Here is a 25632-nt window from a genome sequence, read left to right as displayed (position 1 = left end):
CTAGGCCACAGGAAGAGAGCCAGAAGGCAAACCCAAACATTTGAATGGCCCCTTGAGCAAGTCGCACATCCATAAAATGAGAGGTTTTGTCTACGTAACCTCTGAAGTCCTGCCCCATTCTGAGCATTTTGTGGTTCTTGGACTGAATTGAAAGCAGCTTTCCTCTTCCTAAATGTTATGTCCTTGGACCAGAACTTGGTCTTTATTCCTCTTCTCTGTTTATACCTGGCTGCCCAGCTTCTTTTTCTGGGTCCCCTTTCTTCCTTGACTCCTCCGAATCCTACTTGCTTTTTAACTCCTTTGGATCCTCTTTGTTTTCTTACATTTTTCTGCAGAATGCCACCCCCCTACCAGATTACACCCTTATCTGCATCCTGGCTGTTAACTGAGGCTGTCTCCATAGGCTCCTTAGGAGCCTTAGGCTCCACCAAGGGCCCCCTGGGATCCCCTATAACTGGTCCCTCTCACAGAAGCACACCTTTTTCCAAAGCCAGAGGATCAGGTATTCAGAGGCTCAGGTGACAAACCTGTCAGGTTACAGATATTGTTTCCTGAAAGACCACACTATAGTGTCAGTGGCAACTCGGGCTGCCTGCGGTGCCCTGCCCTTACCTGGCTATCCCACGCAAGGTGAGAATAACCAGAACTCACCTCTTACTGGTGCTCACCTGGAAACATGGCTCTGAGCCTCTGGCCTCTGCTGTTGCCGCTATCCTGTGCAGGTGAGAGGAACAGCGAGCAGGGCTGGGGATGAGAGGAACGGTTGCTAAAAAGAGACTTAAGAATGCAGAGATTAACTCGTTTCTATAAAAGACAAAGGAAGGGGTATCTGGGTGGCTCAGTCAGTTAAGCATCTGCCTTCGGCTCAGGTCATGATCCCAGGGTCCTGGGATGGACTCTGCACTGGCATTGGCAATTCCTAAGCAAAGGAGCCTGCTTCTCCTTCTCCCTCTGCCACTCCCCCTGCTTGTGCTATCCTGTTCTTTCTCTGTCAAATAAATAAATAAAATCTTTAAAAAAAGAGAGAGATAAAGGAAGATGGGTAGAGACTGGAGCTAGGGAGAAAGCGAAGGTTAAGAAAGCAGGTCAAGGGGCACCTGGGTGGTTCAGTTGGTTAAGCAACTGCTTTCGTCTCAGGTCATGTTCTCAGGGTCTTGTGATTGAGCCCCACATCAGGCTCCCTGCTCAGTGGAGAGCCTGCCTCTCCCTCTTCCTCTGCCTGCCGCTCTGCCTACTTGTCAAATAAATCTCTGTGTCAAATAAATAAAACCTTAAAAAAAAAGAAGAAGAAGAAAAGGAAGCAGGTCAAGACTTCCTGTAGGCTGATTCAGTAAAGGGACTCAGCTCACCAAACCCTGAGCTTCATCTTTAGATCTAAGCTAGGGCTGGGTTCCAGGGCAAGGCTGAATTGGGTTCTAGGCTCTTCCCCTTGATTGAGCTCCTGTTTCTCTCTTTACAGTGACTCTGGTCCCTACTGGGATTCAGTCCCTGGACCCCGGGCTCTCCCTCCTGAAGTCATTGCTCTCCACCATGGACCAGGCTCCCCCTGGGTCCCTCAGCCGCTCACAGTTCTCTGCACTCCTAGCCAACATTTCTTCTTCCTTTGAGCCTGGGAGAATGGGAGAGGGACCCGTGGGGGAGCCCCCACCTCTCCAGCCCCCTGCCCTCCGGCTCCACGATTTCCTAGTGACACTGAGAGGCAGCCCAGACTGGGAGCCAATGCTAGGGCTGCTAGGGGATGTGCTGGCACTGCTGGGACAGGAGCAGACCCCCCGGGACTTCCTGGGGCACCAGGCAGGTGTGCTGGGTGGACTCGCAGAGGCGCTGCTAGGAGCCTTAGTTCCTGTGGGACCCCCTACCCCTACCCGCCCCCCATGTACCCGTGATGGGCCTTCTGACTGTGTCCTCGTGGCTGACTGGTTGCCTTCTCTGCTGCTGCTGTTAGAGGGTACACGCTGGCAGACCCTGGTGCAGGTGCAGCCCAGCGTAGACCCCACCAATGCCACAGGCCTTGATGGGAGAGAGCCAGCCCCCCACATTTTGCAGGGTCTGTTGGGTTTGCTCACCCCAGTGGGGGAGCTGGGCTCTAAGGAGGCTCTTTGGGGAGGCCTGCTGCGCACAGTGGGGGCCCCCCTCTATGCTGCCTTCCAGGAGGTGCTGCTCCGTGTCACCGACTCCCTACAGGATGAGGTCTTTTCCATCCTGGGGCAACCAGAGCCTGATGCCAATGGTCAGTGCCAGGGAGGTGAGTGCTGCCAGGTCTGGTGGGCTGTGGCAGGGCAAAGAAGGGGTTAGACTAGGAGAGTCCTCTTCCTTACTGTTTCCCTCCTAGGCAACCTTCAGCAGCTGCTTTTATGGTAAGTAACTCTCTTCCCAGGAAAGATGTTCTGATTGGGCCTGGGAAGTCAGCCTCCAGGGTGGAGGAGAGAACTGATGGGAGGGGTGTTGTTTAGTGGCTTTAGAGCGTGACTGACTAGGTTGGTGTCCCAGCTCTACCTTTACCTAGCCATGTGACCTTGGGGAGATTACATTCTCATTCTATGCCTCAGTTTCCCTACTTATAAAATATAAATAATATTAGCCACCATAGAGTTGTGGAAAGAGATTGAGTGGGTTGATACTGTATGTGTAAGCCACTTAGAACTGTGCCTCGCACACAATGTTTCATAAATGTTACCCTGTAGAGATGGGATATGGGAAGAAAGGACAAGACTGGATTCCTCCATCACTTACTATTTCAGCATAACAATGCCAGAGCACAGTCAGATTTCCTCAGTTGCTCGGCAGACTTCCTGAAATGAGGCCAACCAAGGGTTGGACCTATGCTACCTAAAAGCATATGAAGACAGGAGAAAGAAAGGAGCCAGGTGGACAGAAGGGACTCCAACTGGGGCTCCTCCTAGATGATTTCGTCCTTGGCAGGACAGATCTCTCTCCCATTTCCACCTAAACCAGTAACATCTATGGTCCCTGGGACCTTTTGGAAAAGCCTATGCTTGCTACCCCCCTTGCAGGGCTCTGGGCCAGGGTCAGAATGTTCAACTGGAGGAAATGTAAACTGCTCTTCCCTCTACACCCAGGGGCATCCGGCACAACCTTTCCTGGGATGTCCAGGCGCTGGGGTTTCTGTCTGGATCACCACCCCCACCCCCTGCCCTCCTCCACTGCCTGAGCACGGGTGTGCCTCTGCCCAGGGCTTCCCAGCCCTCAGCCCACATCAGCCCTCGCCAACGGCGAGCCATCTCTGTGGAGGCCCTCTGTGAGAACCACTCAGACCCAGCACCACCCTACAGCATTTCCAACTTCTCCATCCACTTGCTCTGCCAGCACGCCAAGCCGGCCACCCCGAGGCCCCCTCCCAGCCCTGCTGCCATCTGCCAGACAGCTGTGTGGTATGCAGTCTCGTGGGCACCAGGTGCCCAAGCTTGGCTCCAGGCTTGCCATGACCAGCTTCCCGATCAGTTCCTGGAGGCAATATGTAGCAACCTCTCCTTTTCAGCCCTGTCTGGCCCCAACCGCCGCCTGGTGAAGCAGCTGTGTGCTGGCCTGCTCCCACCCCCCACCAGCTGTCCTGAAGGCCTGCCCCCTGTGCCCCTCACCCCAGAGATCTTCTGGGGCTGCTTCTTGGAGAACGAGACTCTGTGGGCTGAGCGGCTGTGTGGAGAGGCGGGTCTGCAGGCTGTCCCCCCCAGCAATCAGGCCTGGGTTCAGCATGTGTGCCAGGGCCCCACCCCAGATGTCACTGCCTTCCCACCCTGCCACGTTGGACCTTGTGGGGAGCGCTGCCCAGATGGGGGCAGCTTCCTGATGATGGTCTGTGTCAACGACACCATGTATGAAGCCCTGGCACCCTTCTGGCCTTGGCTCGCAGGCCAGTGCAGGATAAGTCGTGGGGGTAATGACACTTGCTTCCTAGAGGGGCTCCTGGGCCCTCTTCTGCCCTCCCTGCCACCACTGGGACCATCCCCATTGTGCCTGGCCCCAGCTCCCTTCCTGCTTGGCATGCTATCCCAGTTGCCACGCTGTCAGTCCTCTGTACCAGCCCTTGCCCATTCCACACGCCTACATTATCTCCTGCGCCTGCTGACCTTTCTCCTGGGTCCAGGGGCCGGGGGCACTGAGGCCCAGGGAATGCTGGGGCAGGCCCTGATGCTCTCCAGTCTCCCAGACAACTGTTCCTTCTGGGATGCCTTCCGCCCAGAGGGCCGGCGCAGCGTGCTGCGGACGGTCGGAAAGTACCTGAAAGAGGAGGAACTGCCAATCCCGCTGGGCTTCGAACCCACTGAAAGCCCCAGCTCTGTTACAAACAAGATGGAGCTGCTGGCTTGCTTCAGTGTAAGTGATCTGCCAAGGTGAAAGCCCTGGGAACAGAGGGAAGGACCTCCAAATGATTTCTCTAATGCTGAGAGGATAATAGTATAGTATACTCTAGTGGTTTAAGCACATAGCTCTAGAGTCAGACAGGCTTGGGTTCACATCTTAGTTCTATGATCGACCTTGGACAAGTTATTTAACCTCTCTGGGCAATACTTTTTTTAATCTATAAATGAGGGTGAATACTCATGCCAATTTTTTTGTAGGGTGGCTGTAAGGATTACATAAGATAAGACATGTTGTGGGTTATGTATATAGCAAGATACAGAAACATGTGATAAATGTTATCTCATTATTCTGACTCTTTGACTCTCCCCCTTGCTGCTCCAGAAGGGAAAGGGATCAAGTTGGAGGGCCCTAATTCTGTCCCTAGAGAGTGAGACTCGGAGGCTGGCAAAATAGAGGAAGATTAGGCAGAAATGAGAAAAATTCAGGGCAACTACAAATTGAAAGACTTGGGTTCTGGGGTCAACTATGTTACAAATTAGTGTGGTGTTAGGCAAATAATTTAATTTAGGTTTTCTGGGCTTCTGTTTCTTCTCTGTAGAGTGAGGGGACTAGAATACATAAATACCATAAGTCATTCATTGGTTCCCTGTTTTATGAAAGGCACTTTGCTAGGTTCTGCAGGGTATGTAAAAATTCCTTACTCCACGTTGGGGCCCACCTTTCTCAAGCCCTGCATCCAGTGAAATGATTTTAGACAGATTCATAGCAATTTGGTTCCGATCTCCAAGTATTTATTTATTTATTGAGCCAGCAGTGGGCCTGGCATGGAAAGGGATACAGGAGAAGTTACAGACATTGTCCCTGGCCTAAAATAATTTAATATCTGAGGAGACACACATCCTAGCTTCAGACAAAGGACAAGCATCCTAGCAAGAGGAGTTGGAGTGCCTGGGGAAGCTTCAGGAGGGACAGAGGAAATATCTCTTGGCATCCTATCTGTCTCCCCACCAGCCTGTGCTATGGGATCTGCTCCAGAGGGAGAAGAGTGTTTGGGCCTTGCAGATTCTAGTGCAGGTAACAGTTGGACGGGCACATGGGTGGGCTGGTCACAACCCCGTGAGGCTGTGTCTACCATAACCTCCCACTCCTAGGCATACCTGCACATGCCGCCGGAAAATCTCCAGCAGCTGGTGCTTTCAGCAGAGAGGGAGGCTGCTCAGGGCTTCCTGACACTCATGCACCGTTCCTGGGCCCAGCTGCAGGTGGGTATTGAGAGAGGGGGAACCGGGGTGGAGGGAGAAATCTAGGAATCAAGGGCACTTAGAACCCAGTGTGCAGAGGGCTTGCCCAGTGGAAGGAGGATCTCGAGAGGAGATTGCAAGGATGCTGAGCATTTCCAGAGCCAGGATCCATTCCTGTGCCCCCCACAGGTACCACCATCAGAGGAGCAGGCCCTGGGTCGCCTGACAGCCTTGCTACTCCAGCGGTACCCACGCCTTACCTCCCAGCTCTTCATTGACCTGTCACCACTCATCCCCTTCTTGGCTGTCTCTGACCTGATGCGCTTCCCACCATCCTTGTTGGCCAACGACAGTGTGTGAGGACCCTACACCACCCCTCCTGATCCTGCTGGGGTCAGGCCAACCCCACCAGCCTAGGGCAACCCCTTTCTGAGATCTCCTCTGTTAAAATTAGGGAGAGTCTCCTCCTTGCCTATGATTGTAGGGCTGCAGAGAACTAGGGGACTGTTTGGAACAGGGCCAAGGGTTGAGAGCCATTTCTCTACCCAGCCTGGCTGCCATCCGGGATTACAGCCCAGGAATGAAGCCTGAACAGAAGGAGGCTCTTGCAAAGCGCCTACTGGCCCCTGAGCTTTTTGGGGAAGTGCCTGCTTGGTCCCAGGAACTTCTGTGGGCCGTGCTGCCCCTGCTCCCCCACCTCCCTCTGGAAAACTTTCTGCAGCTCAGCCCTCACCAGGTAGGACATGATCCTCTTAACTTGACCAGCCCATCTTGTGCTAGGTGGGACAGGAGTCCTGGTCGGCAGCTCCCCACAAGAGTCCCACAGTGACCCCAATACAAGCTGCCCCTCCTCATCTCAGATCCAGGCCCTGGAGGATAGCTGGCCAGCAGCAGGTCTTGGGCCAGGGCACGCTCGACATGTGCTACGCAGCCTGGTGAACCAAAGCATCCAGGATGGAGAGGAGCAGGTGCGCAGGTGAGTGGTTGTGGGGTCGGTGATCAAGGTCACATTGGGAGAGCAGCGAGGATGGCTGCTGGATAGGTTGGGGTCCTAGGAAGGCAGGGGCAAGAAAGTAAGCAAGGGACATAGGCAGTATTGGATTCCGGGACAGAGTCCTATCTATGGCACCCGTATTTCCTAGTTTAGTGGTCAGAGTGCCCACTCTCTGTACCCACGTGGTCCCCACCTTAGTGCCAGCTTCCGTGACCACACGAAGGCCAGCTTTGTGCTCTTCTCAGGCTGGGGTCCCTCGCCTGTTTCCTGAGCCCTGAGGAGCTGCAGAGCTTGGTACCCTTGAGTGATCCAATGGGGCCGGTGGAACGGGGGCTGCTGGAATGTGCGGCCAACGGGACTCTCAGCCCACAAGGACGGGTGAGCCCCTTGGCACAGGCCTACAAGACTCCAGGCTTTTCTTGAGTCAGTGTGGAGGGCTTGCCCAGTCATCTCAACCACACGTGAGCACAATAGTGCCAGCCCTCCCCGACCTCTGCCACCTCTGTTCCTTTATCCATGGTCATTCTTATCTGTTACCACCTCTTCCAGACCTATGCCATTTGGTTTATGAGACCCCAAGCATACCCTCTGAGATCTTTAACCCCATCTGTTCCTATCCCAACCCTGGTTCTAAGTCCCAGACCAGGCCCTAGGAAATCCAAATGTGGGATCAGACAGGAAGCTTAAAGTTCACTTATCTTTTCTCTCCAGTCCCAAAACTTCTTTGGTTACAGGTGGCGTATGAGCTTCTGGGAGTGTTACGCTCTTCCAGAGGGGCTGTGCTGAGTCCCCGGGAGCTGCGAGTCTGGGCCCCTCTCTTCCCTCAGCTGGGCCTCCGCTTCCTGCAGGAGCTGTCAGAGCCCCAGCTAAGAGCCATGCTTCCTGCCCTGCGGGGAACCAGTGTCACACCCGCCCAGGTGGGCCTGTCTTGCTCTCTGGTGTCCACCTTCCAGCCCTGGGAACACCAGTCAAGAGAATTACATTCAGGGATACCATTAGTTCCTCTAGAGCCTCCTCCTTTTTCTCTGTCCCAAGGAGGGCCCCCTCATCCCCCCTTCTTCAGATCAAGAAGATCCATGGCCAGGCTAGTCAGTGGGGGTGGTAGAGAGGGAGCTAGAAGTTTTGGAGGGTAGCTCCTCGGGACTTGTTTCAAACCTGGCTGCCAGGACCTGAAAGCTGCTGTTTCCTGTCCCCTCCCACCTTAGGCTGTTTTACTGCTTGGACGGCTCCTCCCCAGACATGATGTGAGTAGCAGCCCCTTCTCAACATCCTCCAGAGGTTCTTGTCCCCCTTTCCCTGCCTCCTGCATCTACCCCTTTCTTCCCTCCATGCTTCCTCACCTGCCACTTACTGTACTGGGTTTGCTGCTCTTCTTCAGGACTCTTGTCTCTCTTGCTCCCCAGCTGTCCCTGGAGGAACTCTGCTCCTTGCACCCTCTGCTGCCAGGCCTCAGTTCCCAGACACTCCAGGCCATCCCTAGGCGAGTTCTGATTGGGGCCTGCTCCTGCCTAGCCCCCCAGCTATCACGCCTCTCAGCCTGCCAGACCGCAGCTTTGTTGCAGACCTTTCGGGTATGAGAGTGGCAGGGAGGATGAGACCCTTAAGGATGTGGGCTCTGGGGAAGGAGCAGGGAATCTTCCCTTTGGCCAGGGAAGGTCTCCCACACTTCTCCACTTTCTTACACACACACACACACACACACACACACACACACACACTGCCAATTCTCATGCAGGTGAAAGATGGAGTTAAAAACATAGGTACGACAGGTGCCGGTGCAGCTTTGTGTATCCCTGGTCAGGTACGTGTGGCAATCTCCCAAATAAACTCCTCTCCCCATCCAAGGGCGGTTTCATACGGCTGGTGATGCTTCATACACTCCCCCCAAGACTCCAGCTGGCTCTGTGCCCCCCCACCCAAGACATTAGTTGCCCTCCCCAGTTCCAGAGAACACACTGGCCTAGAATGTCAAGGCCAACCACCCTGGTTTCAGATAAAGAGACCAAAGCTCAGAGAGGACTTTAGTCCACCAGGTGCCCAAATAGCAGCAAGACTTGCCTGCAGCCACCTTGAGGTGAGGGCTCTCAGGCATGTACCGCTCTAGTGGCGCAGACCATCCAGCCTTATCCTAGCTCTGGTCCCTTCCTGCCCCCGTGGCTCCCCTGACCTACTGCTGCACTGCGACACCTACATGGCCACCGGCAGCCTATCCCCACTACCTGGCCAGACTGCCTGCTTCCCCTGCTCCCGCTGAAGCTGCTACAGCTGGACTCCACGGCTCTTCTGGCTAACCGAAGGCGCTACCGCCAGCTGCCCTGGTCTGAGCAGCAGGTAATTCTCTCCACTTAGCCTAGGACTACCCCCTGTGTCCCACCTCTTTTACCCAGCAGCCCTACGTTGGGCACGTTAGCCTGAGCATCCTTTATATATTATAATGTGACTTGCTTGGCTCATTTCTTCTCCCTTCTCCCTAATCCTCCATTTCTCTGTCTCTGTCTCTGTCTCTCTCTCGGAGAGGAATGTGCATTTGGGAGAGCAGGAGGCTAATGGGATCTACACGGTGGGGAGGCAAGACTGGGTCCAAGGCATCTTAAGTTCTTAGGCAACTATCTCTGCTGGAGTGCTGCTCCTCTTTTTTCTCTTGTAGGCACAGTTTCTCTGGAAGAAGATGCAGGTGCCCACCAACCTGACATTCAGGAATCTGCAGTGAGTAACCTGTGTTGCGCAGTGAGTTTAATTCGACTAACAATTTTTGAGCACTTACCATGTGCCAGATGCCATGTGATGTGGTGGGAGATGTAGGGATGAATGACACATCGTGCCAGCCTGTGGTTCCCCTCTTGGCTCTTTCTCCCTTTACCCTCCTGCCCTCCCACAGGACCACAACTACCCTGATGAGTCTAAGGGATTCAGAAAACCTGGGTTCATGTCCCGGCCCTGACATGTATTTGTGATCTTGGGCAAGTCATTTAACCTCTCTAAGCTTCAGTTTTTTCCTTCTATAGAATGAGAATTAAAATAGTACCTACCTCATAGGATGTGGTTATAAGGATTAAATGAGATAAGGCATTTAAGGGACTTAATAGAGTGGCTGGCCCGGTGCAAGCTCCCAACAGACATTTGCTATTGTTAGTTTGATCTGGTTAGTTAATCAGAACCACTGGCCAAGCAGAATAAACAGGAATAAGTAAGTGTATCACCTAACTTCTACCCACAGTAGAAGAATCATGGTCTTCAGAATCTAAAGATCTAGCGCTAGGCTCAGTTTAGCATGTTTGTAGGAGAGTAATGTGGGGAACTTCGCTCGACCTCTGTGAATGCTTATTTTCCTCTCTGATAAACAGTGATGATGTGGGGAGCCAATGAGAACATCCGTGGAAAATCATATCTCAAACTATAAGTTACCGTAAAAGAGCATCTGTACTTGTGTTGATACAATGAGCAGACAGACCGTGGCATGTGATGAATGAGCATCTGTCCACTCACACACCTACAGGGCTCTGGGCACCCTGGCGGGGGGCATGTCGTGTGAGTTTCTGCAGCAGATCAACTCGATGGCAGACTTCCTTGAAGTTGTACACATGATCTATCAGCTGCCCACTGGGGTTCGAGGGAGCCTGGTGAGAGGGGGTGCTTAGGCATTAGTTGGAGCAGGGAGGCAGGGACCCTGGATACAGAATCCGGTTCCCAAGCTTAAGTCTGTCCTGACATGTTTCCCCACCCTGTCCTACAGAGGGCTTGTATCTGGGCAGAGCTACAGCGGAGGATGACCATGCCAGAGCCAGAGTTGGCAACCCTAGGGCCAGAACTGAGTGGGCTAGATGCAAAGCTACTCCTGGATTTACCGTAAGTGCTCCAACTAGAGAAACTGGCTCCTTAGAAGTCTCAACTTGGGGTAGAAGATCTGCCCCTAGGAAGTGTCCTTAAGGTGGTGTTTTTTTCCTGACTGTTCCCTGATACTAGTTATAGCCCAAAGTAGAGTATTCTATTCAAAGTTGCTCTATGTATTGACTGGTTCCCAGAACATGGTCCCAACATGGAACAGCTGAGGGTTGGTAACACTATGATGTGGCCTTCCAAGCAGTCATGATATAATAGGCTACATTAATAGAGATAGACCATCTAAGCTGAGGGAGGCAATGGTCCAATTCTGCCCTAGAGGATTATAGTCTGTTTAAGCAACCATGTTGTCAGTGTGTCCAATGGAGTACAGAAAGAGAACATGTATGAAACATGCATGATAAATGCCTTCAAATACCCCAAAGGCTATCAAATAGAAAATAGATGGGCATGTTTCTGAAGGGCCATATTGGGCATCGCAAGGACGAAGGAATAAAAATCAGAGTCTTGCAAAATATAAGGAAAATTGATGTAGTGAATTCCCAACATCAACAATTCAAGAGCTGTTCAAGGCTAGGCTGGATGGTCCCATAGCAGGAATGTTGTAGAGCACATTCAAGTATGGGTAAGGGTCGTGGGGAGAGAAAACTCATGAACCTGAGTCCTCCTCACACAGACTCTGGGAGTTTATGAGTATCACTCATAGGCCTCTTTTTCCATTTTACCCCCATCCCTATCCCATCGCCATCTGAACTGTAAGTCAGGGTAGAAAAAGGCTGGTGTTAGCCTTCCTAGGGATGAGGTGGTGGTCAAAGTGGTTGACTTCATCCTTACATTTTTATAGGCCTTTCCACAGATTTTGGCCCTTGTGCTACACAGCCTAGTTCCAGATTTGGCAGCCCTAGAGTATACAATATCACTCCTAATGTGGGGACAAGAGGGCTCTAAAAAAAAAGCCATTCAAATCTTTTTAATTTAGATAATTTAGAATTTCAAGGACCTAGATAAGGTGAAAGATCCTAGACCATGGGCTGGAAGACCTGAGTCCCTCATCTGTGAAAGAGTAAGAAAAATACCTTTCTTACCTCAAGATCTTGTCATAAGGATCAAATGAGAGAACACCCAAAAGAACTTGGTAAACTGTGTAGCATGATACAAATGAGAGAGGACCTCCTCCCATCAAGTAGAGGAAGGGTAGTGCTGTAGAAGAGAGGAACTGGGAGTAAGATCCCACCACCTCTGGGAACCCGTCTCCTAATCTATCAATGGGGGGAAATTTCAAAGATAGTTGATATTTGGGGCTTTGGGTTCCATTAGATGGTAGGATCATTGGTCATTTCTTTTCGGGAATACTAGAAGTATGTCATTCCTTTTGTTCCCTCCCTTTAAACACTATGATGGGAATTGCATCTGGGGCAATTTAATATCAGATCCTGTCCAGGGCCATAAGTTTTGTTCTGATGTTACCTCTTTTATCTGGGCAATGTGGCGTTCTGTGGTTTCTTTTCAACAGGGCTCATTTCTGAGGGCCCCTGTTGTCAAATTGCTATAGAGTCCAGTTGATGGAGAGACTGTCCAATGAATCTATTATGTTGGTGGTGGAGCTGGTACGAGGAGCTCCAGAGCAGCTGCTGGCACTGACCCCAGTCCACCGTGTAGCCCTGGCGGAGAGGGCCCTACAAAACTTGGTAAGAGTCCAACCTACCAGACTCAGAGTTGCTGCCTGGATAATTTTTACCTCTCAGACAATGCTCTCGGTCTTCTAGGCCCAGCCCCACACTTCTGATGTCAAACAGGTTCTTGTCCACAAGGCCCTAGCCCCTAGATCTACCTCCAGGTTCTATTCCTTGAGAACCTGCTTCCTATTTCTTATCCACATTCGCTGGAGTCCCAGAAATCCTTTGGATTCCATCTCTTAGCCTTTCTGCCTCCGCCTATCTGGGCTCCTGATTTAAGAAAGTAAACAGTGGCAGTGAACATTATAGGATTTCAAGTTGGGAGCTTGGAGGGAGAGAAGAATCAAAGGTTTTGGTGTCTTGATCAGAGTCTGGTCGTCTGAGTCAGAGATGCATTGTCCCAAGGCCTGATGCCCCTCTCTAGGCTCCAAAGGAGACAACAGTCTCAAGGGAAGTGCTGGAGACATTGGGCCCCTTGGTTGGATTCCTGGGGATAGAGAGTACACGACGGATCCCCCTACCGATCCTCCTGGCCCATCTCAATCAGCTGCAGGGCTTCTGCCTAGGAGAGCCATTTGCCACAGAGCTGGGATGGCTCCTATCGCAGGAGCCTGTTCTTGGGTATGAACCTTCGGAAACTTCCAATTCTAACTCATCCTACACCCACCCTCTTAACCACCATCATTAGTAGCAGCTCATTTAATACACTCAAGGGTCCTTGGAGCCCTGAGTCCCCAATCCTAGCATGTCCTCTTTTCCCCTTCCTTTCCATCACAGTTCTCTCAGCATCCCAGTCCCTGATCTTCTTCCTGTCCCCCAGGAAGCCAGAGTCGTGGAGCCAGGGTGAAGTAGAACAAGCTGGACGCCTAGTACTCACTCTGTCTACTGAAGCTATTTCCTTGATCCCCAGGGTGAGGTGAAGGAACAAGGGAGGGAGTAAGGGCAGAGAGGGGACTGGTGAGCTGGTTCTGGGGAGCTAAGGCCAAGGAGGTGTGGGGCAAGGGTTGTAAAGCGTGAATCTGGGGAAATTGCTAAAAAGAGACAGGACTTTAGAATTAGAGCTGCAGCAGCTGGTCCTGACCTTCTAGGTCTCTGCACTCTCCATCTCACTTCTCACACAGGAAGCCTTGGGACCAGAGACCCTGGAGCGGCTCCTAGAGAAGCAGCGGAGCTGGGAGCAGAGCAGAGTTGGACAACTATGTGGCAGTCCACAGCTTGCGCCCAAGAAAGCCGCCTTGGTAGCTGGGATTGTACAGCCTACTGCAGATCTCCCAGGTGAAACTACCCAAATATTCATAAGTCTATAGGAAAGAATATCCAGCAATGGAATCAGAATTTTAGGCTTTAGGTATGATGTGCTCTTTGAGAAGATTTACACACTTTCTGTTCTCTGGACTCGGTTTTCTAATCTACAAACCAAAGTGGTTAGCGGGATGATCTTCAAGGTCTTTTCTAGTTCTAGGGTTCTATAGCCCTAGAAATTTAGAACCCATTGCACTTTGAGCCCAGGACTTCCCTTTTCCTATTCTCTTATCCCTGTTAACAGTGACCCAGCTCGTAGGCTTGGCTCAATGCTAGAGTATGAAGCTGTCTGCTGGGAAGATGCTTAGGATGTAGGAGGGAGACCCTCTGGGACCTGAGACCTGGGTTCTGATCTAGACCTGCCATTAAATCCCTAGGCAACCTCCCTCAGTCTTCCATTTATATAATGTGGAGCTTGTCCTCTCTAATCACTTACTTGTTCTAATGTCCTTTGAGTCCTGTAATTCTCACACTATAGTAATCCTTTGGCCCATAGTGTCCACATTACCCTTTTAAAAGGTCGGAGGGGTCATTCCATCTATAGATATCTCTCAGGGCATAGTTTAGTTCTACACTGATGCCCTGTGCCTGCCTTACCTCTTTAGAACCTGTGCCAAATTGTGCAGATGTACGGGGGACATTCCCAGCAGCCTGGTCAGCAACCCAGATTGCGGAGATGGAGCTCTCAGATTTTGAGGACTGCCTGGCATTATTTGCAGGAGACCCAGGACTTGGGCCTGAAGAACTACGGGCAGCGATGAGCAAGGCAAAACAGGTTAGGGATAGAGAGGCCAACATGAGGAAGCTGGTTGGGTGCAGTGTGGAACACAAGGAAATGGATAGCCGGGTAAGAGATGGGAGAAACAGGAGATTAAAGAATTAGAGAGTTTGAATCCTGAGAAGGGAGTCAGAGGAAAAGAAGCTAGTGCAATGGGTAGAGGGAAGAAAGCAGTGGTTACCAAACTTTACTGTGTATAAAAATTATCCAGGGAGCAGGTTTTTAAAATGCTGATGCAAGGGTCCCATGCCGCTCACTGAAGAATCATCTTAGTGCTATAGGGATCTACATTTTAACAGGCATTCCCAGTGAGTCTGGTGCACATAAACGTTTAGAAATCATGGACTAAGAGTGTGCTATTCTTCCCTACTGAGACTCTAGCATCTTTCAGTAATAGCCTAGTCGGAGGAACATTAAACCATCCTCATTTTACAGCTGAGGAAGCTAAAGACCTAGAGAGGCAAGTGATTTGCCTTCAGTTACACAGCTAAGGTCAGAGGCATGACTAAGACCCAGCATTCTCACTTCTAGACCAATGCTTTTCCATTCACATTGTTCTTCTCTTTCTCCTAGTTGTGGGGTCCTCCCCGGGGATTCCGTCCTGAGCAGATCCTGCAGCTGGGTCGGCTCTTAATAAGTCTAGGAGAGCGGGAACTACAGGAGCTGACCCTAGCGGACTGGGGAGTGCTGAGCACCCTGGGACAGATAGATGGCTGGAGCTCTGTCCAGGTAACACCTTCCCTTTTTCTATATCCTTCCAAACATCCATTCCACAGGTCCAGGCCTCTAGGTCACCTAAAGCCCAAGGAATGTTTTCCTGTCACCCTGCCTGGCCATTCTTTCTATTTTTAAATACCTCATACTTGTGGCACTAGAAACTCTGTGATTTATTCACTTTGAGCCCCTGAACAGGTAAAACTCCCTCCTGCCTGTTTTCCCTGGCCTTCTAGTTTTGGATCCTCAACCTTCCCCATGGCTAGTGGATCTTCTGGTCTTAAGAATATAAGTATATAGTCCAGTAGCGCTTGTTACTTCCCTAATCACTTCCTCTTCTAAGAATTCCCCATGATTTCTCTCCTTATTCTCTGCCCTCCATCCCTGTATCAGCTCCGGGTTGTGGTCTCCAGTTTCTTGCGGCAGAGTGGCCGGCATGTGAGCCACCTGGACTTCCTTCACCTGACTGCCCTGGGTTATACGCTCTGCGGACTTCGGCCAGAGGAGCTACGGCATATCAGCAGTTGGGAATTTAGGTCACCTGTGGAGGGGGGTGTGGGTGGTGGTGCTGAGGTAAAGGTGGACTCACTGGGGTTGGAAGGCTCATGAAGGAGTGAGCGGTCCCAGGGAGGAAGGGACCTCACTTGAAGCGGTCTCTACTCGCATCTCACAACCATGGGCCCTATCACCATGGTTGAATCTTCTCCCTTCCACCCCACTCTTCCACAGCCAAGCAGCTCTCTTCCTGGGCAGTCTGCATCTCCGGTGTTCTGAGCAGCAGCTGGAAGTTCTGGCCCAGCTCCTTGTGCTGCCTGGTGGTTTTGGTCCCATCAGTAACTGGGGGCCTGAGATCTTCACTGAAATCGGCACCATAGCAGGTAGGGAGGCTGGACCCCTGCTGGTTCTGGTTGTCATGGGTTGGTTTCTGTACCATGGCTGGACTGGGTGGAGGACTGCTCTGGAATTCTTAAGGTGGGAGTCCGAGAAGGTATTTAGGTAAGAGGTTGGAGATGTGTTGGGAAAGGTGTATGGTACTTTGGGAGAGGTTGGAGAAGGTCTGTAGGTTTGAAGAGAAGGGGGGAGGGTGGTATACAACAGCGTTTGAATGCCCATCCCACTTGCTTTAACAGCAGGGATCCCAGACCTGGCTCTTTCAGCACTGCTGCAGGAACAGATCCAGGGCCTCACCCCTCTTGCTATTTCTGTCATCCCTGCTCCTAAATTTGCTGTAAGTATTGATGGGCTGGCGTTTGGGGTGACCATGAAGAGCCAGGGCCCAACGGGGGCTACAGTGGATGCACTGATTCCTGTCCCCACCCCCAGGTGGTGTTCAGCCCCACCCAGCTATCTAGTCTCACAAGTGTTCAGGCTATGGCTGTCACTCCTGAACAAATGGCCTTTCTGAGTCCTGAGCAGCGACGAGCTGTGGCATGGGCCCAGCACGAGGGGAAGGAGAATCCAGAACAGCAGGGTGAGTTCCCAAATGCACAGCCTGACCCTCCAACTCCTGACCCAGAATCTGACCCTGAACTTAGTTCTCTCTGGCTCATAAGACTCACTCAGGGAGATCCCTGGAATAAAGGGATCTAGGCAGATAGTTTCCATCTATTAGTGGTTCCTGGGGAACAGAGGTGTAATATTCCTCCCATTCTCTGTCTCATTATAGGTCGAAGCACAGCCCGGGGCCTTCAGGACTGGTCACAACCCTCCTGGGCCATGGCGTTGACCATCTGCTTCCTTGGCAACCTGCTACAAACCTGTCTCTACAGTTAAAGAGAGAGATTGTTGGGAAAGAAACTTTAATAAAGTGCAAATGGAAATGCATTCTAATTATCCTCAGGAAGCCGATGAGGAATAGGGTAAAATGTTAATGCCTTCCACCCACCTGAGAATCAGTGTTCCTGGCATGCCATATCTGGAGACTTCTTTCCATCATAAATAACCCCACTGCTTCTTTTCCTTTCCTGGAGGCTAGTCCCTCTTCACCCCAACCATGAGAAATAACACAGACAGCTAGAGCACAGCAAGGAGTCTTTACTAGGACAGAAGGGAGTTGGGGGCATCCAAGGCAAGTAGAATGGGCCACATTAAAACGAGCAGAAGTCTTGGGAATCTTGAGTCATCTTCTGGGGAGGGGGATTTAATGCTTATTGTGGATAAGAGGAGGAGGGATGCGGATATCCTGGCCTCTCTCCAGACGCCGTTCACAATCAATCAAATAGTTCACGCCATCGATGACCAGCTGCACCAGCTCCACCTGAAGGACACTAACCCTTGATCTCTGTTTCCCATAACTTGAGTTTCCTTCTTCAGCACTGATTTGCCTGCTCTAGGAACTCCTTTCCAGTTGCCTCCCCACTCAACCTGAATTTCATTTCAGATTCCTAGGGCCCATTCACCATCATATTTCAACCCCCACAGACCTATATCTCTCCTCACCCTAATCCCTAAGGATCTCACCTCTGATTTGCCCAGTCGGTCCAAATTAGAGATGTCAAAGACGCTGCCTGTGGCAGCTGTGTCCACTCCTCCAGTACCACGTTTCTGGAGCCTTAAATTCTCCAGGATCTTTGGGAAGCGGCTATCCTAGAGGGGAAAAGATAGGGGTTGGGGGCAGGGTCAATAGGGGCAGAGACTGGTTATACCCGGAACGAGCTCAGAGCCCTTTCCCCTGACATTTCTAGCCACAATATGTCTGGCTCCTTTCCAAAATGCTCATCCCCTCCCAACCACACACAGCCACTGTCCTCACTCATGCTCCACTCTAACCCCACAATTCCTTTACTTTGCTTAGCAGAGGCAGTTTGATGTGCACTCCCGCCCGAAGTCCGGTGCCCAGGTTAGACGGACAGGTCAAGATGTATCCCAAACGCTCATTCCACATGAACTCCCAGCCACGCTCCTGGATCAGCCGCTCCACCTGAGTCCATAAAGGCTCTGTTAGTGAAAAGTCAGGGATATGTGAACCCTCCCTTAGCCAGACCTACAGGAACTCTAGAAGTATATCAAGAACCAGAAACTTGGGCTGTGAGAGAATGACACTGCGGGGTATGTGTGTGTTTGTGTGTAAATGGTTTGTTATTATCATGCATACAAGGTAATTTTGATGTTGCAAGCCCATAATGGTGTGATTATAGAAAAATATCTTACATGTGAAAGAGGAGAAACTTGGGAGAATGATCCATTTGGGATGATCTAGGGAAATGAGTGGGGGTGGTAGACTGAACTGAGAAAGGGATGATTATTCAATGAGCTCAGCATACATGGATTATCTTTGCTTTGCTAATGAGCCTAGAGTTTGGAAGGGTTCTTTCACACATAAAATGAGGGTGTAGGCTTTGCAACAGGAAGAGGCAAGAAAGCCTTCTGTTAGCTGTGGAAAAAGCACATGTGAGAAGGCAGAGAGAAAGGTGCAAACAGTCCAAAAGAGCCGGACTCATAGTTAAGGGTGTGCGTGAGGGGGTTGTGGGGGAAGTAGGGGAAGGGTATTTTGTTTCACTTGAGCATCCTAATCATGGAGATGGCCATTAGAGTTCAAGACACAGGGGATCTGCCAGAGTACTGGACATGAAAACTACCTAACATGAGTAAAGTGGACCCTATTCATAGTTCAGAAACAAAACAAAACAAAACAAAATGAAACTATGGTATAGGGGGCATATTTAACAGGCTGGCCAAGGGGAAACCCTTCCATCTAGAAAAATAATAATAGGAGCTAACATTTACTGAACATTTATTATGGGCCAGCATTTCACATGCATTATCTCACTTAATCACCACAATAACATAAAATGTAGAAAGCCTTATTATCCCAATTTTACAGATGAGACACCTGAGGCATATCATTTGAAAAGTACTTCCCTACCCACTGACAGAATATGTTATCTGTTATTTGCCAAAAACAATAAAAACTTCCCAGCTAGAATCTAAAAGAAGAGGAGCTGTCTTTACAAGTCCAAAATAGAATTGTATATAGAAGAACATACAATAAGAACTGGGTTTATAGGGATTTCTAATCTAGAATAGAATATGGAGACCTAATCCTTATAAGACTGAGGAATTCAGTAGAGCCACACATTCTGGAACTCATGCCATTCCATCTTCCATTTACCCCAGTCTTCTTCCTGCTCTCAGCTTAAAACCTAGACATGATACTTTAGTGAAAATGACAGAATCCAGAGCCAAGAACTACCTTGGCTCAGAACTGGGTGATTACATTGAAATCATGGACACACCAACCTTTTACTCCCTACCTTGATCCAGGCTCAAACTTTTCCTTATTTGAACACTCCACACATCCCAGGCACTGAGTTACTCCTTTGTCTTATATGGCAACTGCTTTATTTACTACCTTGTACTCATGACATTCTTTCTCTCTTTCTATTCTTTTTTTTTTTAATATTTTATTTATTTATTGGACAGTGAGAGATCACAAGTAGGCAGAGAGGCAGGCAGAGAGAGAGAGGAGGAAGCAGGCTCCCCCCCCCCCCACCCGATGTGGGGCTCGATCCCAGGACCCTGGGATCATGACCTGAGCCGAAGGCAGAGGCTTTAACGCTCTGAGCCACCCAGGTGCCCCCTCTCTTTCTATTCTTGTGTGACCATATATCCTGCTTTTCCCTCGAGAGAGTCCTGATATATTGTCCTGGAGTGACTGATGATAATCCCCTTTGCTATCAAAAGTGTCCTGAGCTGGTTGATAAATTATATAGTCTAGTCTTTGGTTTTTCCTTATGTCCTCCCACATAGTTCCCTTATACACTCTTCTCCAACCTCTTTGAGGCCTCGACAGAATCTTTCAAACACTTTCTTCATGTTGCCACCCTTCTCCATAGAGATGACCCTTGTATGATCCTCCTCATTCACCCAGATCAAGAAGCTCTTCTCGTTGTTGTGCCTGAGAGCGGAAAAGAAGAAAAGACAGGGATCAAGAGGCGGGTCCAGAACTGGAGGAGATAGAGGGGGAAAAAGGCACTTAAGGGGCATGGGGACAAAAGAAGTAAGGTAAGCCTCATACCAGATCCCACGAGCATCTGGCCAGTCTCGAGCCATTCCTGCTGCAGTCAGCAATGGGGACACAGGCTTATCAAATAGGAAGTGATCCTGAGGCAAGTAAAAGGACTTGGTTTAAGAATCTTCATAGTAGCCCCTAGGCCCTCTGGCCCACCCTCCCCTCTGATTCTTCTTTCCATCTGCTTCTCAACCCTGCTCCTTCTCAAGGCCCCTCACATCAATAAGCTGTTGCTGTTCAGCCTCCGTCATCTCACTGAGCCGATAGTAACGTCCAGCCAGGTCACCCTTCAGGCCACTCAGTGCATCTACTACAACACGTTCCACCTCTCGTCGCTCTGCCCGAGTGCAGGCTGGAGGAAGACTGAGTCCGCGGATACTTCGGCCAGTTCTGACTCTCGAGGACAATACATACCTCTCATCAAAGTAGCCAGAACGTATCTAGGGAATAAGAGGAATTAATGTAAGTCACAGGAGCACAGTGGGTACGAACTGAGGGCCTTGGGGAAGGAGAGACCTTCAAGAACTGTAAGGATCCTTACTGCATGCATTAGTAGGAGTCCACTCAGCAAGTACTCCAACACAACGGGGCATTAGGAACCCTCCCTCAAACCGCCTACTTTGGGGTATGGTCACTCTCATCGACCCTCTCCTCTCCTCTCCATATCTGCTGCTTCTTAAGATACAATTCCTCCCCCCCACACCAAGACTAAAATCTCAACAGTCTAATGACTCCAAGTCAGGAAATGATTAAGGTGAAGGGATTAGAAAACAGAGTGTTGTACATAAGGCAATGTAAATCAGAAGTAGAATGTCTGACCTACCTTGCTGGCATCCAGGTCAGTGGTATGTTTCATTGTTCGGGGGTCATATCCATTGTGTCGCTCTTGTATCACAGGATCAAACAGCTCAGCAAATACCTGATGAGGAATTAAGAGGGAGAGGGTTGTTAAAGAGAGGGGATCCCTTTCCAGGCTTTAGCTGTGGACTGATTTCACTGGGTCAGAAAACGTGCGTATGGAAGGTCCAGCCTTAAGGGAAAGTGAAGGGTCTGTAGGGGGAAGGAACTGGGATTACTGGGAAGATGAGTTGGGTCACCAGGGAGACTCTGGGGGCCCCCTACCTCATAGGTCTCCTCATCTCCAGCTACCATGCCCACAGTCTTGATGAAGGGGTGGCCGGGGTTGTCCACGCCAGTCTGGATACACTGATCTAGCGTCCAACCAGTGGGTGTGGTCTTGTCGCAGAGCCGGGCATAGACTGCTGGGGTCAGGTGACTGGCCATGCAGTTGTTGTGCTTTCGGAGGTCTGGGTACTCAGCGCTAGGGAGGGGGTACCCAGTAACCATGGAGGGAGAGGACAGGGGGCCTAGACCCAGGGCAGTCAGCTGGGAGCTATCCAGTTAGCCATGACTGGCTTTGCTCCTTGGGAGGAGGGGAGATTAGAGGGAGCCTAAACCTTGGTAATCTCTTTACGGACTTTCAGGATCTGTTCTTTCCCAACAGTTCTAGCTTCCTCTTGCTAACCGGCTCAATCCCCCCAGATTTGCTCAGTTCGTTCCTACCATTAACACGACATTAGGGATGGGGGAGGGGAAAGACCAAGGAGGAGAATTCAGGAAATGGGGGGAAACAGCAGGAAAGCGAAAAGGATAGTTCCTGGTTTCTCAATTAGGGATTTGGGCAGAGTGGGTGCAGCCAGAACTCACAGGGCCAGAGCGGGTCTTGGGGGCGGGGACTGAGGGTTACAGGTCCCCAGGAATGCGTTTAACCTCACGGTTTTGGCCTCAATCCCTAACCCACTGAGGTCTCCAGACTCTACAGCACTCCACTCCAGAGCCTTCGTGATTATAACCCTTCTCTGTTGCCCGGGTCCTCATCTCCATCCCCACCTTCGTTCCCGTCACCACCTACCCACCCCCCCCACGACACCCCTGCGCCTCAGACACTGATACCTCGGGGGATACAGCCTTCGTCGTTCACTGGCGGCTCTTACAGGTTCAGGGCGGAGCAGAAACCCAGCGGCTAGAGACCCAGCTCCAGCCAAAGCCAGGAGCCTGAGCCCCGGGCGGGCGGACAGCAGACGAGAGAAGGGACCAGCCATGCCTTGAGGGTCCGGTTACTCAATCCCGGAGCGGGAGCTGGCGGAGGGCAGGAACGGGGAGGGAGGATGCAACCCGGAGGATTGAGGACCGGAACTCGATGCGAGGCTGGAGCCGAAATGGGGGCCGGAGTGGAGTCTGGAGCGGGAGATGGAGCGCGTTCCAACCAGACTGCAGGAGAGGCGCAATGAGCTAGCGGCGGGTGGTGGAGGAGAGGGAGGCCCCAGCCGCAGTCTCCAGGGGTGGGGCTCACGCAGGCTCCGCCTTTCCGCCTGCGACCGTGCTAGGTGTGCGGGGGCAGAGGAGGTAAGCACCGCCAGGTAGATTAGGGGACCGGAGCTCCCCAACTCTAGGCCGGGGATGCGGGCCCACTTGAGAGAAGGTCGCCCAGATTTCAGCACCAAGTACAGGACAGCACCCGAGGGGACCCGAGAAAGCCGAACACCCTTCCCCCAAGCTTCTCCACTTAATCGGGAACCCGATTCGTCACTCTGGGTGTGAAAGGGTGACATTGCACAACCTCTTCTCTAGTTTTTGGCCTTCCCCAGTAACCTCTTCATATTCTCACGGGAGGCAGCCGCTGGAGAAACCGCAGAATAAGTACAGATACCAGAGAAAGACAGGAAGAAAACACACAGAGGCAGACACTGGAAAAGACATCGGTGGCTCAAGGTCACCTTTTCCTTAGAACCAGGAAGAGGACCAAGGAGCCCTTCTGCCACCCCTGTGCTATTCTTAAAAGGTCGTGGAAGCATTCCCTAAGAAGAACCAGAGAAACATTAACTCTTGCCCATTTATATTGTGTTCCATACCCCCACTCAGCCCCCAAGCCTGAAGCCCTGTCCTGCCCCCACTTCTCAGGATCTCCCGCTTTTCTTTCCCCTCTCTCCTCCCCAACCTCTACTTCACCTTTGATCTTTTAATTCTTCATGCTTTATCCAGGTTCAGAAGTGTTTGCTGCCCACAGGACTCCCTCTGAGTATTCTTTGCAAGCTTGCCTACCTGTTGGTTGCACTGGATATGGAGCTTGGGGTTGGGCTGGGAATCGTTAGTTTCCTCTTTCTCCTCTCCCTTCTCTTCCCTCTTTGTAGCTTCAGTTCCTGGGCCGGAGAAGAGTGTAAGGTGAAGTGAAGGGTGTGGTAATATGACGAGGTGTAGGAATGGAACAGGCAGGCACAGGTCTCCAACCACCACAAGTGTTACTTTCTTGGCTCCCTAATGCTATTTAATACAGTGTGTAAAGGGGAGTGGTGTTCAAGGGCCTAAGGTTGCCAGGGAATCTCTCCCTTCCTACTGGTCCTCTGTCCTCTCTTCTCAAAAGGTGTGTATTCTGATTTGAGAGGGTGTGTTCCCACAGTTCAAAGTGTGACTTGACTTAGGTGTAACTTGACCTTTGTCCTGGCAGGAAAGAGAATGAATGCCAAAATAGAGATGTGGGCTTCAGTATGGAAGTCAGTTAAGGTGGGGTGGGTATGGTGGTGTTAGTCCCTTATCTCCGCTATCTTGGTGTGCCCACAAGATAGTAAGATACTTGGAAATCTTATTTGAGAAAGAGAAATTCCCTTCACATGGTCCTCTGGCCCCACTGAAGAGACCCTACTGAGATTCCCTTCATTTCTCTCAGGCTTCCCTTGTGTTTCTTTTTCTCCCCTTCTCATTTGCGGGTATCCTTAGAAGCCATCCACCTTTCTTTTGTGTCTGTCATTTAATTTCTTCTTCTGGTAAGAGAACAAGTATCGGAGAACAGATAGAGTTCTACAGTTAAGAGTCCATTTTGGAGAGATAGAAAATGTTACCTGTGGGCTCATTGTCTAGGTTAAGAAGTAGTCATGAGCAAGCAAATATAATTACTTGGAATGGTGTATGTTTACCCACATAAAGAAGGGAGATAATTTTCCAGAGTGGTAGGGTTGTTATTTGATTGAGAGGGTGGTTACTATGATTAAAGAGGTAGGAAACAAGAAGAGAGAACTACAGAAGGAAAAATAAGACTTGCCCAGAGGAATAGAGAAAGCACTCAAGTTTGGAGACTAGCCGTTCAAATTTGAATACTAGCTCCACTGAGAAAAGACATGATGTGTGTACTTTTCTTATTCCCTGTGAGCCTCTAACAGCCACATTAAAGCTCACTTTAAAAAATTATCCTATGGCATGCAGGAGGTAATTGATATATATATATTTGATTTCTTTAATGATAATGATACCAATACTACTTAACATTTATAAAGCACTTTACAATTATAAAGAACTCTTGTATGTGTTATTTCATTGAATTGGATTGTTCCAATGGATGATCAGGGACTAAGCCTACATTTTTCAGGGTGGGGTGAGAAAGACAAGTTAATTACCTAGAAGATGGTTTAATAACTTGATTGAAGGGTTGGAGTGGTGGAGAGAACACGAGCCTGAGTAGAACTCGGGAGGATTCTATTTCCCTTAGGGACGGTCCTTAGAATCATCCCAATCTCATTCAGGATGCCTTGGGGGTCAATATAATGAGGCACCTGACTGAAAAAGTGGTAGGTGAGGTTGCAGAAGAGAAACAGGGATCTTGGAATTGTCTTGGCCAAGGAAACCTATGTAAGGATGAAAAGATAAGAATAAAAATGCAAACATATACAAAATGCTTTCATATAATCAGTACTGTATGATTAGGGTTTGTTTTTTTTTTTAAGATTTTATTTATTTATTTCATAGAGCGAGAGAGAGTGTGAGCACAAGCAGTGGGAGTGGCAGGCACAAGGAGAGAGAGAAGCAGGCTTCCCATGAAGCAGGGAGCCTGCTGTGCTCCATCCTAGGGTCCTGGGATCATGACCTGAGCCAAAGAAGACACTTAACTGATGGAGCCACCGAGGCGCCCCTGATTAGGTTTTTAAACCACTCTCTTTCAGATGAAGAAATGGAGGCCGTTGGAAGTTCAGTGGCTTGTCCAAAGCTGCGCAGCTATTAAAGGTAAGGCCAGGATTCAAGCCCAGGTTTGTCTGGTTCCAAGGCTGGAGGAGGGGTAAAGAACGAGCCCAGTGTGGAGATCGGAACCATCTTGTCCAGTCTTCCCTGTCCATCCATTTTCTTGTCTCCTCCATAATAAGTCTCTTTGTTCCTTTCCTTAACTTTCTGAGTTGTTTTTCTCTTTGTCTCTTTTTGTCTCCAGTCTACTCCTCTACATCTGTTAACATTTATTGGCTAAGTATGTCATACTCTTTTTGTTTAAACAAACAAACCAACAGAAAACCTGGTTTTGTTTTCAAGGACGTGCAGTGGCATAAATGTACCTCTTCCTCTGCATCTTGCTTCTTCCCTGCTCTTGGTCTCCCTGTAAAGTTTCTGTCAAAAACCAAGCATCCGGGCTGTGCCATGCCAACGCAGTTAGAAATCGGAGGAAGGGGAGCATCAGGTTGCATTCCCTCCCCACAGCCGCTAGGGGCCACCCTCCTCCACGCAGAAGTGCGGGCCAACGCAGCCTGACTCTGCTGCTGGTGCGCGCCCTCCGCTGATTGGTGACACCGCAGGGAAGCCGCGCTTTGATTGGGCTGCTGTCAGGTGTCGCTGACGGCAGGTTCGGCTGCGCGAGCGCAGGGAGGCGGGTGAGCGAGGGCCGGGGGCGGTGGGGGAGTGGCTGGGGGCTGGAGGCGGTATCTGAGGGGGTGGGCTGG

At 50.5% G+C, this 25632-nt stretch overlaps 3 protein-coding genes across 23 annotated transcripts in view; 2 read left to right on the top strand and 1 right to left on the bottom strand.

The window, feature by feature from the left end:
- Positions 1-676: 676 nt before the first annotated feature.
- Positions 677-16664, top strand: STRC (stereocilin). The gene is made up of 29 exons (XM_047737551.1): positions 677-722; positions 1460-2245; positions 2333-2357; positions 3081-4335; positions 5335-5397; positions 5475-5585; positions 5754-5920; positions 6114-6300; positions 6425-6540; positions 6804-6936; positions 7293-7475; positions 7764-7802; positions 7962-8129; positions 8294-8359; positions 8764-8889; positions 9206-9264; positions 10055-10178; positions 10292-10404; positions 11951-12086; positions 12499-12695; positions 12895-12985; positions 13196-13349; positions 13982-14151; positions 14728-14883; positions 15262-15404; positions 15598-15746; positions 15999-16096; positions 16192-16339; positions 16535-16664. Exons 1-29 carry the CDS (start codon positions 677-679, stop codon positions 16639-16641), a joined length of 5316 nt encoding a protein of 1771 aa, XP_047593507.1. The 3' UTR covers positions 16642-16664.
- A 218-nt stretch (positions 16665-16882) lies between these two features.
- On the bottom strand, positions 16883-23182 carry CKMT1A (creatine kinase, mitochondrial 1A). 5 transcript variants are annotated; one of them, XM_047739007.1, is made up of 10 exons: positions 22889-23182; positions 21833-22150; positions 21002-21200; positions 20703-20798; positions 20098-20319; positions 19886-19971; positions 19642-19765; positions 17654-17788; positions 17329-17454; positions 16883-17125 (listed from the first exon to the last, which is right to left on the bottom strand). In XM_047739007.1, the coding sequence occupies exons 2-10, from the start codon at positions 21979-21981 to the stop codon at positions 17009-17011; spliced, it is 1254 nt and encodes a 417-aa protein (XP_047594963.1). In that variant the 5' UTR covers positions 21982-22150; positions 22889-23182; the 3' UTR covers positions 16883-17008. The 5 variants fall into 5 exon arrangements, with proteins under 5 accessions (XP_047594963.1, XP_047594962.1, XP_047594966.1 ...); XM_047739006.1 differs by having other exon boundaries at positions 22982-23182; XM_047739010.1 differs by having other exon boundaries at positions 21833-22054; positions 22982-23182.
- Positions 23183-25529: 2347 nt separating this feature from the next.
- The window catches only part of PPIP5K1 (diphosphoinositol pentakisphosphate kinase 1), a 47668-nt gene continuing 47565 nt past the window's right edge, over positions 25530-25632 (top strand). For all 17 annotated transcript variants that reach the window (XM_047735742.1, XM_047735738.1, XM_047735735.1 and 14 more), the window contains exon 1: positions 25530-25563. The gene's annotated coding sequence lies outside the window, so the exon portion shown is untranslated. The remainder of the gene's footprint in view (positions 25564-25632) is intronic.

Source organism: Lutra lutra, chromosome 7 (assembly GCF_902655055.1).
Source record: "Lutra lutra chromosome 7, mLutLut1.2, whole genome shotgun sequence".
Taxonomy (NCBI): domain Eukaryota; kingdom Metazoa; phylum Chordata; class Mammalia; order Carnivora; family Mustelidae; genus Lutra; species Lutra lutra.
The sequence above is the reverse complement of the archived record's forward strand: the minus strand, read 5'-3'. Positions and strand labels throughout refer to the sequence as shown.